The sequence below is a fragment of the Heptranchias perlo genome, chromosome 16 (genome assembly GCF_035084215.1).
Source record: "Heptranchias perlo isolate sHepPer1 chromosome 16, sHepPer1.hap1, whole genome shotgun sequence".
NCBI lineage: Eukaryota > Metazoa > Chordata > Chondrichthyes > Hexanchiformes > Hexanchidae > Heptranchias > Heptranchias perlo.
The window spans coordinates 35014897-35028794 of record NC_090340.1 but is presented as its reverse complement, the minus strand read 5'-3'; the positions used below and the strand labels follow the sequence as shown (position 1 = coordinate 35028794).

The following is a 13898-nucleotide window of genomic DNA, read 5'->3' as shown; positions in this document are numbered from 1 at the left end:
CTAGGTTTGGACTCCCCCACAAGTGCAAACATTTTCTCTATGTATACCTTATCAAGCCCTATCATTATCTTAAAGACCCGTATCAAGTCACCCCCAGCCTTCTCTTTTCTAGAGGAAAGAGCCACAACCTGTTCAGCTTTTCCTGATAAGGATATAGATCAGTTCTGCTATCATCTTTGTGAATCTTTTTTGGACCCTCTCCAATGCCTCTGTATCCTTTTTATAATATGGAGACCAGAACTATATTCCAAGTGTGGGCTAACCAAGGTTCCATACAAGTTTTACATATTTTCTTTTTAATTCTACCCCTCTAGAAATGAACCCTAGTGCTTGATTTGCCTTTTTTTAAATGGCCTTATTAACCTGCGTCGCTACTTTTAGTGATTTGTACATCTGTACCCTAGATCCCTTTGCTCTATCCCGTTTAGACTTTTACTCTCCAAGCAGTATGTGGCCTGCTTATTCTTCCTACCCATATGCACCATCTATATTGAAATTCATTTGCCAATTACACATCCATTCTGCAAGTTTATTAATGTCCTCTTGCATTTTGACACGTTCTTCCTTTGTATTAACTACACCCCCCACTTTGTAGTCGTCTGCAAACAGTCTACTCTAAATTTAAATGTGCTTAATTCAAAATTATCTGATAGTTCAAATTTCTGGCACTAAATTTTCACTTCGATTTGTTATTTACATTGCTTAATTTGAAGCATTATATAATTCAATTTTTTAGTGAAAAAATTACTTTGAATTATCAGTAGACGACTGTAAAAGCATTCTTCAAAAGATAATTAGACAAGTGGTAGACTTTACTCGTATCAGTCTTTTTTTTGGTAAACGGATAGAAAAAGTGAAAGATTTATATTGGTAATGGAACTGTGTGATTAAACCACGTATAGTAACAAGCACAAGTTTACCTAATGTTTGATTATTTCCCCAGAAGATAACAGCAGTAGTGTTGATATCAAGATTCTTAGAGTGAAGAGTAAGGAGGACATCCATTTGCGAGTCCCCATCATAGTCCCCTGGTACCACACTGGTAATCACTTTATCACTGAAAGAAATAAAGATCAAAAATATTACTTGATCAACCACTGTACTTCAAAAATATGTAAAAGCAAGGAAGGCACTACAAAAAGCTACTCACCTCCACTGTAGCACCACTTTTGGTTTTGGCTTATAATACGGTGCCTTTACATCAGCCAACAAGATTACTAATTGATTTTCTAAAAAGGAAAAAAGAAAATTTAAGAAAGTCTAACGCAATTAGAGCTGTTATAAGCAATATTTAATACATCACAACACAATAGGAATTTAAAAAAAACTGTTTCACTTCATCTCTCTATGACAGCCTGACCTACAGGATTGCCAAAAAGACACAGGCGGAGAGACTATGATAAATCATACAGTTTTCTATCCCTCCTATACACAGAGGATGCAGTAACTGATTCCTGGTGGTGAATCCCTATAAAGAGGTGGGCCAGTTATACATAAATTGAAACTTGTGAAGCTGGTTGGCCTTGAGAGACAGTCATTCCCTGGGATCAGTCCAAATACTCAATTGAGACAACTGAAAAACAAAAATATTTTCAATATCCTGTGACCTTATATGGATGATCCAAAGAATAACATGCATTTGCATGCGAAAAACATATACCAATCACTTTCAAATGATTTCAAAGTGTATTGAATATTAACTGAGAAACAAATGCAATCTATTAAAAGTGTTTAGCAAACAAAATATTTTGTATGTTTTTCAAATATAAACCTTTAGCCATGCAATGATTTCAGTTTACAGTATAGAATGAGGTCATTTGGCCTATTGTGCTGGCTTTTTGTTGGAGCAATCCAAAACTAATCCCACTGTCTTATTCTCTCCTCAGAGCCCTCCGTCTTTCTTTGAATCAAATATTTATCCCATTTTCCCTTGAAAGATGCAATGGTCTCAGCAAGAACTACTCCAAATGCCAAAGCATTCCATGCTCCAACAACTGTGTAAAGAAATTTCTCTCCTCACTCTTTTAGATGACAATTTTAAATTGATGACCCCCTCATCATTGACTCTTCAACCAGAGAAAATAATTTCTCCATTCACTTTTATCAAAATGCTTCATAAACGTTAAGACCTCTTTAAACCTCCTCTTAGCTTTCCCTGCTCCAGTGGAAATAGTTCCAGCATTTCAAATCTCCTCATAATAGTTTCGCTATCACTGGCAACATCCTGATGAATCTGAGCTGTGCGCTCTCTACAGCTTTTTAATGATTTTATCTACATGTACACGCACATCAAATGATGCATTTCAATTCTGAGGTCTTGCTGTTCACCCACCACACTTCAGCATCTTTAGGGTACGGTAGCATACTATGTGGTTATGTTACTGGACTAGTAATCCAGAAGCCTGGACTAATAATCCGCTGTCATGAGTTCAAATCCCGCCATGGCAGCTGGGGAATTTAAATTCAATTAATTAAATAAAATCTGTAATAAAAAATCAGTAATGGTGAAACTACCGGATTGTCGTAAAAACCCATCTGGTTCACTAATGTCCTTTAGGGAAGGAAACCTGCCATCCTTACCCGGTCTGGCCTATTTGTGACTCCAGACCCACAGCAGTGTGGTTGATTCTTAATCGCTCTCTGAAATGGCCTAGCAAGCCACTCAGTTGTAAAATCTCGCTACAAAGTCATAATAAGAATAAAACTGAACGGACCACCCGGCATCAGACCACTAGGCACTGGATACGACAAAGGCAAACCAAGCCCAGTCGACCCTGCAAAGTCCTCCTCACTAACATTTGGGGACGTGCCAAAATTGGGAGAGCTGTTCCACAGACTAGTCAAGCTGCAGCATGACATAGCCATTCTCACAGAATCATACCTTTCAGCCAACATCTTCCATCACCATCCCTGGGTATGTCCCAGTACAGTGGTATTCAGGCAGGAGGGAGTGGCCCTGGGAGTCCTCAACATTGATTCCGGACCCCATGAAATCTCATAGCATTAGGTCAAACATGGGCCAGGAAACCTCCTGCTGATTACCACCTACCGCCCTCCCTCAGCTGACGAATCAGTCCTCCTCCATGTTCAGCACCACTTGGAGGAAGCACTGAGGGTAGAAAGGGCTCAGAATGTACTCTGGATGGGGGACTTCAATGTCCATCACGAAGAGTGGCTCGGTAGCACCACTACTGACCGAGCTGGCTGAGTCCTGAAGGACATAGCTGCCAGACTGGGCCTGCGGCAGGTGGTGAGCGAACCAACACGAGGGAAAAACCTACTTGACCTTGTCCTCACCAATCTACCTTTCGCAGATGCATCTGTCCATGACAGTATTGGTAGGAGTGACTACTGCACTGTCCCCATGGAGACGAAGTCCCGTCTTCGCACTGAGGACACCATCCAATGTGCTGTATGGCACTTATCACCGTGCTAAATGGGATAGATTCAGAACAGATCTAGCAGCTCAAAAGTGGGCATTCATGAGGCGCCTTGGGCCATCAGTAGCAGCAGAATTGTATTCCAGCACAATCTGTAAACTCATGGCCTGCAAATTCCTCACTCTACCATCACCAACAAGCCAGGGGATCAACCCTGGTTCAATAAGGAGTGTATAAGAGCGTGCCAGGAGCAGCACCGGGCATACCTAAAAATGAGGTGCCAGCCTGGTGAAGCTACAACTCAGGACGACATGCATGCTGAACAGCGGAAACAACATGCTATAGACAGAGCCAAGCGATTTCACAACCAATGGATCAGATCGAAGCTCTGCAGTCCTGCCACATCCTTCGTGAATGGTGGGGGACAATTAAACAACTAACGGGAGGAGGAGGCTCTGTAAACATTCCCATCCTTAATGATGGCGGAGTCCAGCATGTGAGTGCAAAAGACAAGGCTGAAGTGTTTGCAACCATCTTCAGCCAGAAGTGCCGAGTGGATGATCCATCACGGCCCCCTTCTGATATCCCCACCATTACAGAAGCCAGTCTTCAGCCAATTCGATTCACTCCACGTGATATCAAGAAACCGCTGAATGCACTGGATACAGCAAAGGCTATGGGTCTCGACAACATCCTGGTTGTAGTGCTGAAGACTTGTGCTCCAGAACTAACCGTGCCTCTAGCCAAACTGTTCCAGTACAGCTACAATACTGTCATCTACCCGACAATGTGGAAATATGCCCAGGTATGTCTTGTCCACAAAAAGCAGGACAAATCCAATCCAGCCAATTACCGTCCCATCAGCCTACTCTCAATCATCAGCAAAGTGACAGTGCTATCAAGCAGTACTTACTCACCAATAACCTGCTCACCGGTGCTCAATTTGGTTTCCACCAGGAACACTCGGCTCCAGATCTCATTACAGCCTTGTTCCAAACATGGACAAAAGAGCTGAAGTCCAGAGGTGAGGTGAGAGGGACTGCCCTTGACATCAAGGCAGCATTTGACCGAGTGTGGCACCAAGGGGCCCTAGTAAAATTGAAGTCAATGGGAATCAGGGGGAAAACTCTCCAGTGGCTGGAGTCATACCTAGCACAAAGGAAGATGGTAGTGGTTATTGGAGGCCAATCATCTCAGCCCCAGGAGTTCCTCAGGGCAGTGCCCAAGGCCCAACCATCTTCAGCTGCTTCATCAATGATCTTCCCTCCATCATAAGGTCAGAAATGGGGATGTTTGCTGATGATTGCACAGTTTTCAGTTCCATTCGCAACCCCTCAGATAATGAAGCAGTCTGTGCCCGCATGTAGCAAGACCTGGACGACATCCAAGCTTGGGCTGATAAGTGGCAAGTAACATTCGTGCCAGACAAGTGCCAGGCAATTACCATCTCCAACAAGAGAGAGTCTAACCACCTACCCTTAACATTCAATGGCATTACCATCGCTGAATCCCCCACCATCAACATCCATCCATCCTTGACCAGAAACTTAACTGGACCAGCCACATAAATACTGTGGCTACAAGAGCAGGTCAGAGGCTGGGTATTCTGCAGCGAGTGACTCACCTCCTGACTCCCCAAAGCCTTTCCACCATCTACAAGGCACAAATCAGGAGTGTGATGGAATACTCTCCACTTGCCTGGATGAGTGCAGCTCCAACAACACTCAAGAAGCTCGACACCATCCAGGACAAAGCAGCCCGCTTGATTGGCACCCCATCCACCACCCTAAACATTCACTCCCTTCACCATCAGTGCACCGTGGCTGCAGTGTGTACCATCCACAGGATGCACTGCAGCAAATCGCCAAGGCTTCTTCGACAGCGCCTCCCAAACCCGCGACCTCTACCACCTAGCAGGACAAGGGCAGCAGGCATATGGGAACACCACCACCTGCACGTTCCCCTCCATGTCACACACCATCCCGACTTGGAAATATATTGCCATTCCTTCACTGTCGCTGGGTCAAAATCCTGGAACTGCCTACCTAACAGCACTGTGGGAGAACCTTCACCACACCAACTGCAGCGGTTGAAGGCGGCAGCTCACCACCACATTCTCAAGGACAATTAGGGATGGGCAATAAATGCTGGCCTTGCCAGCGACACCCATATCCCATGAACGAATAAAAAAAAAATTGTATACTCCCACTTCTTGCTTTAACTTCCAAAATGTATTACCTCATACTTATCCACATTAAATTGCATCAGTCACCTATCTATCCATTCTGCTAATCTAGCGCTGTCTTCCTGAAATCTTTTACAATCCTTCTCACTGGTTGCCAACCCCCTTTTGAGTCTTCACCAAATTTTGAATTGGTGCCCCATTGCAAATCACCTATATAAACACAGAGAACAGAAGTGGACCCGACACTGACCTTCTGTGATACACAGCTCAAATCTTAACACCAACTCATTCTAAATCTTTGTTTCCTATCTGGCAACCAATGTTCTCTCCACGCTGCTATATTTCCTCCTGTGGCAAACACCAGAATTTTTATAATGAGCCTCTTGTGAGACAAATTCTCTAATATCTTCTCAAAATCCATATAAACTATATCTATTACATTTCTTTTTTCCAAATCAATCACTTCTTGAAAAAAAATCAAATTTTTCAATCATGACTTGCCTTTAACAAGTGTGTGCTGGCTGTCATTCATTAACTTATGCATTTCTAAATGCTCACTAATTTTATCTCAAATTATAGATGCTGAGCATTTGCCTATTCCTGACACTGACACCAACACTACACTAGCTGGTCGTCTGTTACCCGACCTCGCAACTTAACTTTTTTTTTTAAGAACTAATTCCTGTTCAACAGTTATGTCTAACAATTGTTCCATATTCTTCTCTAGTGTTCTTCCATCATCACTTGTAAAAACCAATGCAAAACCTATATATCAAAAATCTTGCACTTGTGTTCAATTCCTGTCAAAATTTTTCCATCATCAAGTCCTAGTTTCACTTTTGTAATGGAAATGGCCCATTTAAGCTTGTCCCTGTGGTAACATCCTCCTTTGAGTGAAGGCACTGTATTACCACTCGAGTGGGAGGGTATAATTACAGCGTGACAAGCTTACAGAGCCAGTTTCTATTATATCTACAGGCATATTTATAGTGGGAATATGAGAATTTTACAAATATCCCTTACCCTTTAACCCCTCTTCACCTAAAGATTAGACTTGGTCTTGACTTCCCATGTACAACTTGACTTGTATTTACTTAATATCTCTGCCATATCTTAATACTCCACTCTTCACCCTTAAGCAGTCCGAGCTTCTCTTTAACTATTCTTTTACTTTTCACATTGTTACATAGCCTTAACTATTTCCTTTTATATCATCGGCTAGCCTTTCTTCATACTGCCTTTAGGCCTTCCAGTCACCTTTTTACCTCCTCACTATACTTTCTATATTCCTCTGCCCACCGCATCTTATGCACCCCCCACCTTTCACCCCACAATTGCCTGCCATACTTTCAGCTGCTTGGACCATACGTAATAGCATTCCCGTCTTTCGGATGAGACATTAAACTGATGATCCATCTGCCTTCTCAAGTGGATGTCCCAAAGCACTTTACAGCCAATGAAGTACTTTTGAAGTGTAGTCACCATTGTAATATAACAAACACTGCAGCAAATTTGTTCACAACAAGATTCTATAAACAGCAATGAGATAATGACCAGATAATTTATTATACTGATGTTGATTGAGGGACAAATATTGGCCAGGACACCGGGGAGAACTACCCTGATCTTCTTCGAAATAGTGCCATGGGATCTTTCACATCCACCTGAGAGGGCAGAAGGGGCCTCAGTTTAACGTCTCATCCGAAAGAAGGCACCTCCAACAGTGCAGCATCAGTACTGCACTGGAGTGTCAGCCTAGATTTTGTGCTCAAGTCTCTGGAGTGGGACTTGAATCCATAACCTTCTGACTCAGAGGCGAGAGTGCTACCACTGAGCCAAGGCTGGCACACTATGTCCTTTAGGAAAGGAAACCTGCTGTCCTTACCCGATATGGCCTATATGTGATTAGTTCTACACCAATATGCTTGACCCTTAACTGCCCTCTGAAGTGGCCTAGCAAGGCACTTAGTTGTATCAAACCGCTACAAAGAATAGCAGTTCAAGAAGGCAACCCTCCACCACCTACTCTGGTCAATTAGAGATGGATAATAAACGCCAGTCATGCCAGTGATGTCCACAAGAATAATTTTTTAAAATATAACACTTTGACCAAACTTTTAGTCATCCTTCCAAATCTCCTTCTTGGCTCAGTGCCCATTTTATTCCTATGACATTGTTCTATGCAAGTTGCTGTTGTTCCTCATTATTGGGGATGGTTCGCCCCAATTTCATCCTTTACTTCCGTTTTTAGTTTGTTTAGTTTTAATCTTTCCATTTGTCCATGGAGTTCTATTCTTCGATGCACCATCTTTTCACCTTATAGGAATATATTTAGTTTGTACTCTATCCATCTCATACTTGAAAATTTCACACTGCTGATCCACCAATCTGTTTGTTAACTTTTCTGCCCAGTTACTTTGGGCCAGATCCTTTCTTATCTCACTGAACTATGCCTTTTTACAGTCCAGCACCTCCTTCTTTGTTCATTATCCTTTTCTATTCTTGCACTGAACCAAACTATGTTATCATTACTATTCCCAACTGTTCTCACCAGTTATTTGCTCCATTTCATTTCCTAAAACAAAATCAACAAATCCTTCCTCCCTTGTTCCACAAGAAGCATGCAAGGAAGCAGCTCTGGTAGCATTTAAAAAAGTGTTCCTCACTTTGACCACATACATTGCCTCTTTCCAGTCAAGCTTGGGATAATTAAACTCACTATTATTGCCCTGTTGTTCTTGCATATCATGGTAGGTACAGCATAGGAGGAGGTCATTCAGCCCATCATGCCTGTGCCGGCTCTTTGACAGAGCTATCCAATTAGTCCCATTCCTCTGCTCTTTCCCCATAGCCCTGTAAATTTTTTCCCTTCAACTATTTATACAATTCTCTTTTGAAAGTTACTATTGAATTTGCTTCCACCACCCTCTCAGGCAGTGCATTCCAGTCAATTACAACTCGTTGCGTTAAAAAAAATGTTTCCTCATGTTGCCTCTGGCTCTTTTGCCGATCACCTTAAATCAGTGTCCTCTGGTTACCAACCACGAGAAACAGTTTCTCCTTATTTACTCTGTCAAAACTGTTCATGATTTTGAATACCTCTATCAAATCTCCCCATCACCTTCTCTGTTCTAAAGGAGAACCACCCCACCTTCTCCAGTCTCTCCACATAACTGAAGTCCCTTATCCCTGGCACCGTGCTAGTAAATCTCTTCTGCACCCTCTCTGAGGCCTTGACATCCTTCCTAAAGTGTGGTGCCCAGAATTGAACACAATGCTCCAGCTGAAGCCGAACCAATGTTTTATAAAGGTTTAGCATAATTTCCTTGCTTTTGTACTTTATGCCTCTATTAATAAAAAAAGCATATGGGATCCTGGGCTTTAACAGCCTTCTCAACTTGTCCTGCCACCTTCAAAATTTGTACGTGCACCCCCAGGTCTCTCTGTTCCCACACCCCCTTTAAAATTGTACCATTTAGTTTATATTGCCTCTCCTCATTCTTCCTACCAAAATGCATCACTTCACACTTCTCTGTGTTAAATTTTATCTGCCATGTGTCTGCCCATTTCACCAGTCTGTCTACATTCTCCCAAAGTCTGTTACTATCTTCTATATTGTTTACTACATTTCCGAGTTCAGTGGCATCTGCAAACTTTGAAATTATACCCTCTATACCCAAGTCGAGGTCATTAATATATATCAAAAAGAGCAGTCCTAATACTGACCCCTGGGGAACACCAATGTGTGCTTCCCTCCAGTCTTAAAAACAACCGTTCACCATTACTCTCTGCTTTCTGTTCCCGAATCAATTTTGTATCCATGCTGCCACTGTCCCTTTAATCCCATGGGCTTTAACTTTGCTAACAAGTCTATTATGTGGTATTTTATCAAAGGCCTTTTGAAAGTCCATTTACACATCAACCGGACTACTCTGATCAACTCTCTCCGTTACTTCATCAAAGAATCAATCAAGTTAGTCGAACATAATTTTCCTTTAACAAATCCATGCTGACTTTCATTTATTCGCCTATACTCTTCCACGTACCAATTTATTTTATCCATGATTATTGTCTCTAAAAGTTTCCCCACCACCAATGTTAGGCTGACTGGCCTGTAATTGCTGGGTTTAATCCCTCTCCCCTTTTTTGTCCAGGTGTGTATCATGTGCAATCCTCCAGTCCTCCACCACCAACTCCATATCCAAGGAGGATTGGAAGACTGTGGCCAGACCCTCCACAATTTCCACCCTTATTTCCCTCAGTAACCTAGGATGCATTCCATCTGGACCAGGTGACTTTTCTACTTTGAGTACTGCCAATCTTTTAAGTACCTCCTCTTTATCTATTTTTATCCTATCCAATATCGCTACTATCTCCTCCTTTACTGCTACAGTGGCAGCATCCTCTTCTCTATGAAGACAGATGCGACGTATTCATTCAGTACCTCAGCCATGCCCTCTGCCTTCATAAGATCATCTTTTTTTGTCCCTAATTGGCCCCACTCTTCCTTTAACTACCCTTTTAATATTTATGTTTATAAAAGACTTTTGGGTTCTCTTTTATGTTAGCCACTAATCTATGCTCATACTTTCTCTTTGCCCCTCTTATTCCCTTTTTAGGATATCCTCTGTACTTTCTGTATTCAGCCTGCTTCTCTACTGTATTATGAACCTTACATTCATCATAAGCCTCTTTTTTCTGTTCCATTTTAATCTCTTTATCTTTAGTCATCCAGGAAGCTCTGAACTTTTTGCATATTACCTCCTCAATCTCATTTCCACTGTTTGGTGACCAAGAGTTGCATCAGTTGCCTTCCTATTCCTTAACTCTATCCATAAGGATTTAGTCTTAACGCAACCCTCAGGAGGTTGCAGCACTGGTAGAATCCTTCACTCATACTGCTACCACACCCTCTTTTCCCCCACCTAATCTGCCCTGAAAATATTAAGTTCCCAGGCCTGTCCAGCCCTAAGCCGTGTCTTAGTTATAGTTACTACATCATATCCTTTCACAATTATTAATATTTCTAACTCTCCAATTTTGCTTTTCGTGCTTTGTGCATTCATAATCCTCACTCCAATTTCTTGGAACATTAATCCTTATACTTCTTCCTGGTTTTCTCAATAATTGTTTTAATATCCCTTGGCCCTTTTATTTCTTCTGTCCTCAAAGCCTCTTTCTCCTCTGATATTTTCTTACTATTTACTTCAGCTAAACCTTCTGCTTTTAGTCTAACAGCTTTATTAATCCTGTTCTCCCTCTAGTCTCAAACCTAGATTTTCCCCATACTTCTCCTATATTAGTTTGAATCCACCCTTGTATCTCTATTTACCATCTCCACAATTGTGTTGGTGCCAATTTGATTCAGTTGAAAGCTACCCCTTCAGTCTAGCCTTTCCTTATTCCAGAACGTGTTCCAATACCCCAAAAATATGAACCATTCCCTCCTGCATCAGCTCTATAGCCACGCATTGACCGTCCCAATCTTCCTCTCCTTAACCAGTCCAGCGAGTGGTACAGGGAGTAATCCGGGTGTAATGCTGAACTTGCACAAAACCTTCATTAGGCTGCAGCTGGAGTTTAGAGCATCCCATTATACCATGAATATAAAAGCAATGGAAAAGGTGCAGCGTTGGTTACCAATACAGTTAAGGCTAGCTCCACTTTTGGTCTCAGTATATATAGATGATTTGGACTTGGGCATACTGAGCACGATCTCAAAATTTGCTGTCAACACAGAAATAGGCCGGTTGGCAACTAGTAAGAAGGACTGTAAAGAAGGAAGACAGATAGGTTAGTGGAATGGGTAGAAAGGTGGAAGATGCAATTTAGTGTAGTTAAGTACAAGACAATACATTTTGGGAGGAAAAACAAAGAATGGGAATATACACTGAATAGAAAGAAGTTGAAGGGTATGGACGATTTCATTTCGAGGATTTCATTTTCGCATCGTTCACCTGACGAAGGGGGAAGCCTCCGAAAGCTTGTGAATTTAAAATAAAATTGTTGGACTATAACTTGGTGTTGTAAAATTGTTTACAATTGTCAACCCCAGTCCATCACCGGCATCTCCACATCATGGATGAACAGACAGACCTGGGGGATCCAATACATAATTCTCTGAAAGTGTGAGAGCAAATAGATAAGAGCATTAAAAGAAAGTCAAAAACTTGTTTTTTATAAATAAGGGAATGGAGTACAAGAGTAACAAAGTAATGATAAATTTGTACAAAACATTGGTTAAGCCACAGTTGGAATAATATGTGGTAGTTTGGACACTCCGTTACAGAAAGGACATTAAATGAATAATGTACCAGTAAGCATTCACCTGAATGATGCCAGGGTTGAAAAACTATAGTTATGAGGAGTGACTTGAAATACTTGGATGATTTTCACTGAAGCAGTGGTTAAGAGGCGATTTAGTAGAGGTTTTTCAAATTATGACTGGTTGATAGGGTAAATAGGGAAACACCATTTTCCTTGGTTGAGGAATCAGTGATGAGGGGTCATCGATTTACAACTGTCACTAAAAAAGGAGGGGTTCGGGGAAATTTCTTCACGCAGAAGGTTGTTGGAGCATGGAATGGTTTGCTACAGGGAGTGATTGATGCAGAGATCATTGCATGTTTTAAGGGAAAATTAAATAAATAATTGAGGCAGAAGATGCAGTTCTATGGGAAGAGAGTGGGGCAGTGGGATTAGTTTTGGATTGCTCCAACAAAGAACCGGCACAGATAAGCCAAATGGCCTTCTTCTGTGCTGTAAACTTCTATGCTAACTCACTTTTGTATTCTAAGTCTCTAATTACAAAACCGAGGACACCCGTTGCCTTTTTAATGGTTGAATTCCTTCTTTGATTATACAGTACTATGGAGTTTAGTGCTTTGAGATCAGCATTTTTAACGGTTATTTTACATTAATTTGAACAGCAGGTGTGGAAATTACACTGAATTACAAAAAAATGCTATGAACATTCAAACTATGCAGCAGTGACAGTAGATACTTGTGTAGTAATTTAACAACGTTAAAGCTTGAAAACAGAAAATTCAATTCATACTTTTTACTAAGTTTAATATTAAGTTGCAATAAGAACCCGTTTTGCATTGTACACTCCATAGGATATCACAGCCATTATTGCATCATTGTATAGTAATAAAGTATGCAGAATAAAAACATAAAACAGGAAAAATTCAATAATCCATCTTCCTCGACCCTTCAGAAATGAAATAGCACAATGGGGGTATCCACTTTGGAAGTTGCAGAGTCCACATTCAACGCAATATTATTTGCTATGTAAAGTCATTGAGATTCCTACACACTACAGAAAGCCAATTATACACACTGAGGAGACATAGTCTGTCAGAATATTAATTCAAATTGTTCAGTTGCATATGCTGCATGCTTTATTGTAACAATGTAATTTTAAGGTTTGGGAGAATTCAGGGAAGGAGTCTGGGAGAAATGGGAAGTGGCTGGCAGAACTTTGGGGAAGGTCTACGGTCTTGCGAAACCCAGGGAAGCCTTTGGTGCCTGGGAGTCCTCAGGTGACTTTCAGAATAGAAAAGAGGTGATGGCTATGCAGCGGAAAATTTAGTTGGGGAACATAGAGTTAGAGCATTTCATGAACTTTGGTTATGCTACTACTCCCACCTCCCCGGTTTACTTTTGTTATTCAACTTTCAAGTGGCTCTCTGTGCTGGTATTCTCTATATTGAGAGTCCAAGTGCTGATGTTAACTTCCACAGTGAAGGCCTGTGTAGGGAATTGGGGCAGAGAGTGGTGCTTTGTTTTACAAAGATAAAGCACGTACGTGCACTGTGCTAGAGGCCTGGCTGAATGGTGGCTCCTGGGAATTGTAATCCAGCTGCTTTGCAGAATTTGCAGGGCCGAGAATTGGCTTTTAGTGCATAGGAATAGGACAGTGTACAGTTGGGGCAGGATCTAAGGTCAGAGGTACAATCTGCTCTTGATGATTTGAAGTACTGTAGTTATTTGCTAATAATTCAAATTAATAGGTAATTCAGTTTAAGCAATGTAAATAACACAGCAAAGTGGGAAGTTAGTGCTTAAAAAAAAGTTTCAATTATCAGCTTTGAATCCTGAATAGATTATATTCGTAAGCCTCCGTAGTGCATGTCCAGCCATGAGCATGGGGGAGCGATTAGAACAATTAGAATGTGGAATTGGAAGTTGATAAGTGATTTTAGAATGTTTTTCTGAACTGTTGAATTTTTTTTTTACTGTTTATTAAGTTAGAAATTATATTTTTAACGGTATATTGTGAGGCAAGTGGGGAGCCAATGAAGCTAATCAAAAGATAGCATTTTTTTTTG

General features: G+C 41.3%; 1 protein-coding gene across 1 annotated transcript in view; it reads right to left on the bottom strand.

The window, feature by feature from the left end:
• The window catches only part of itfg1 (integrin alpha FG-GAP repeat containing 1), a 188121-nt gene that overhangs the window by 172289 nt on the left and 1934 nt on the right, over positions 1-13898 (bottom strand). The window contains exons 2-3 of the mRNA XM_067997929.1: positions 1151-1229; positions 921-1057 (exon numbers count right to left, since the gene is read on the bottom strand). Of these exons, the coding sequence (XP_067854030.1) occupies positions 921-1057; positions 1151-1229 (216 nt within the window). The remainder of the gene's footprint in view (positions 1-920; positions 1058-1150; positions 1230-13898) is intronic.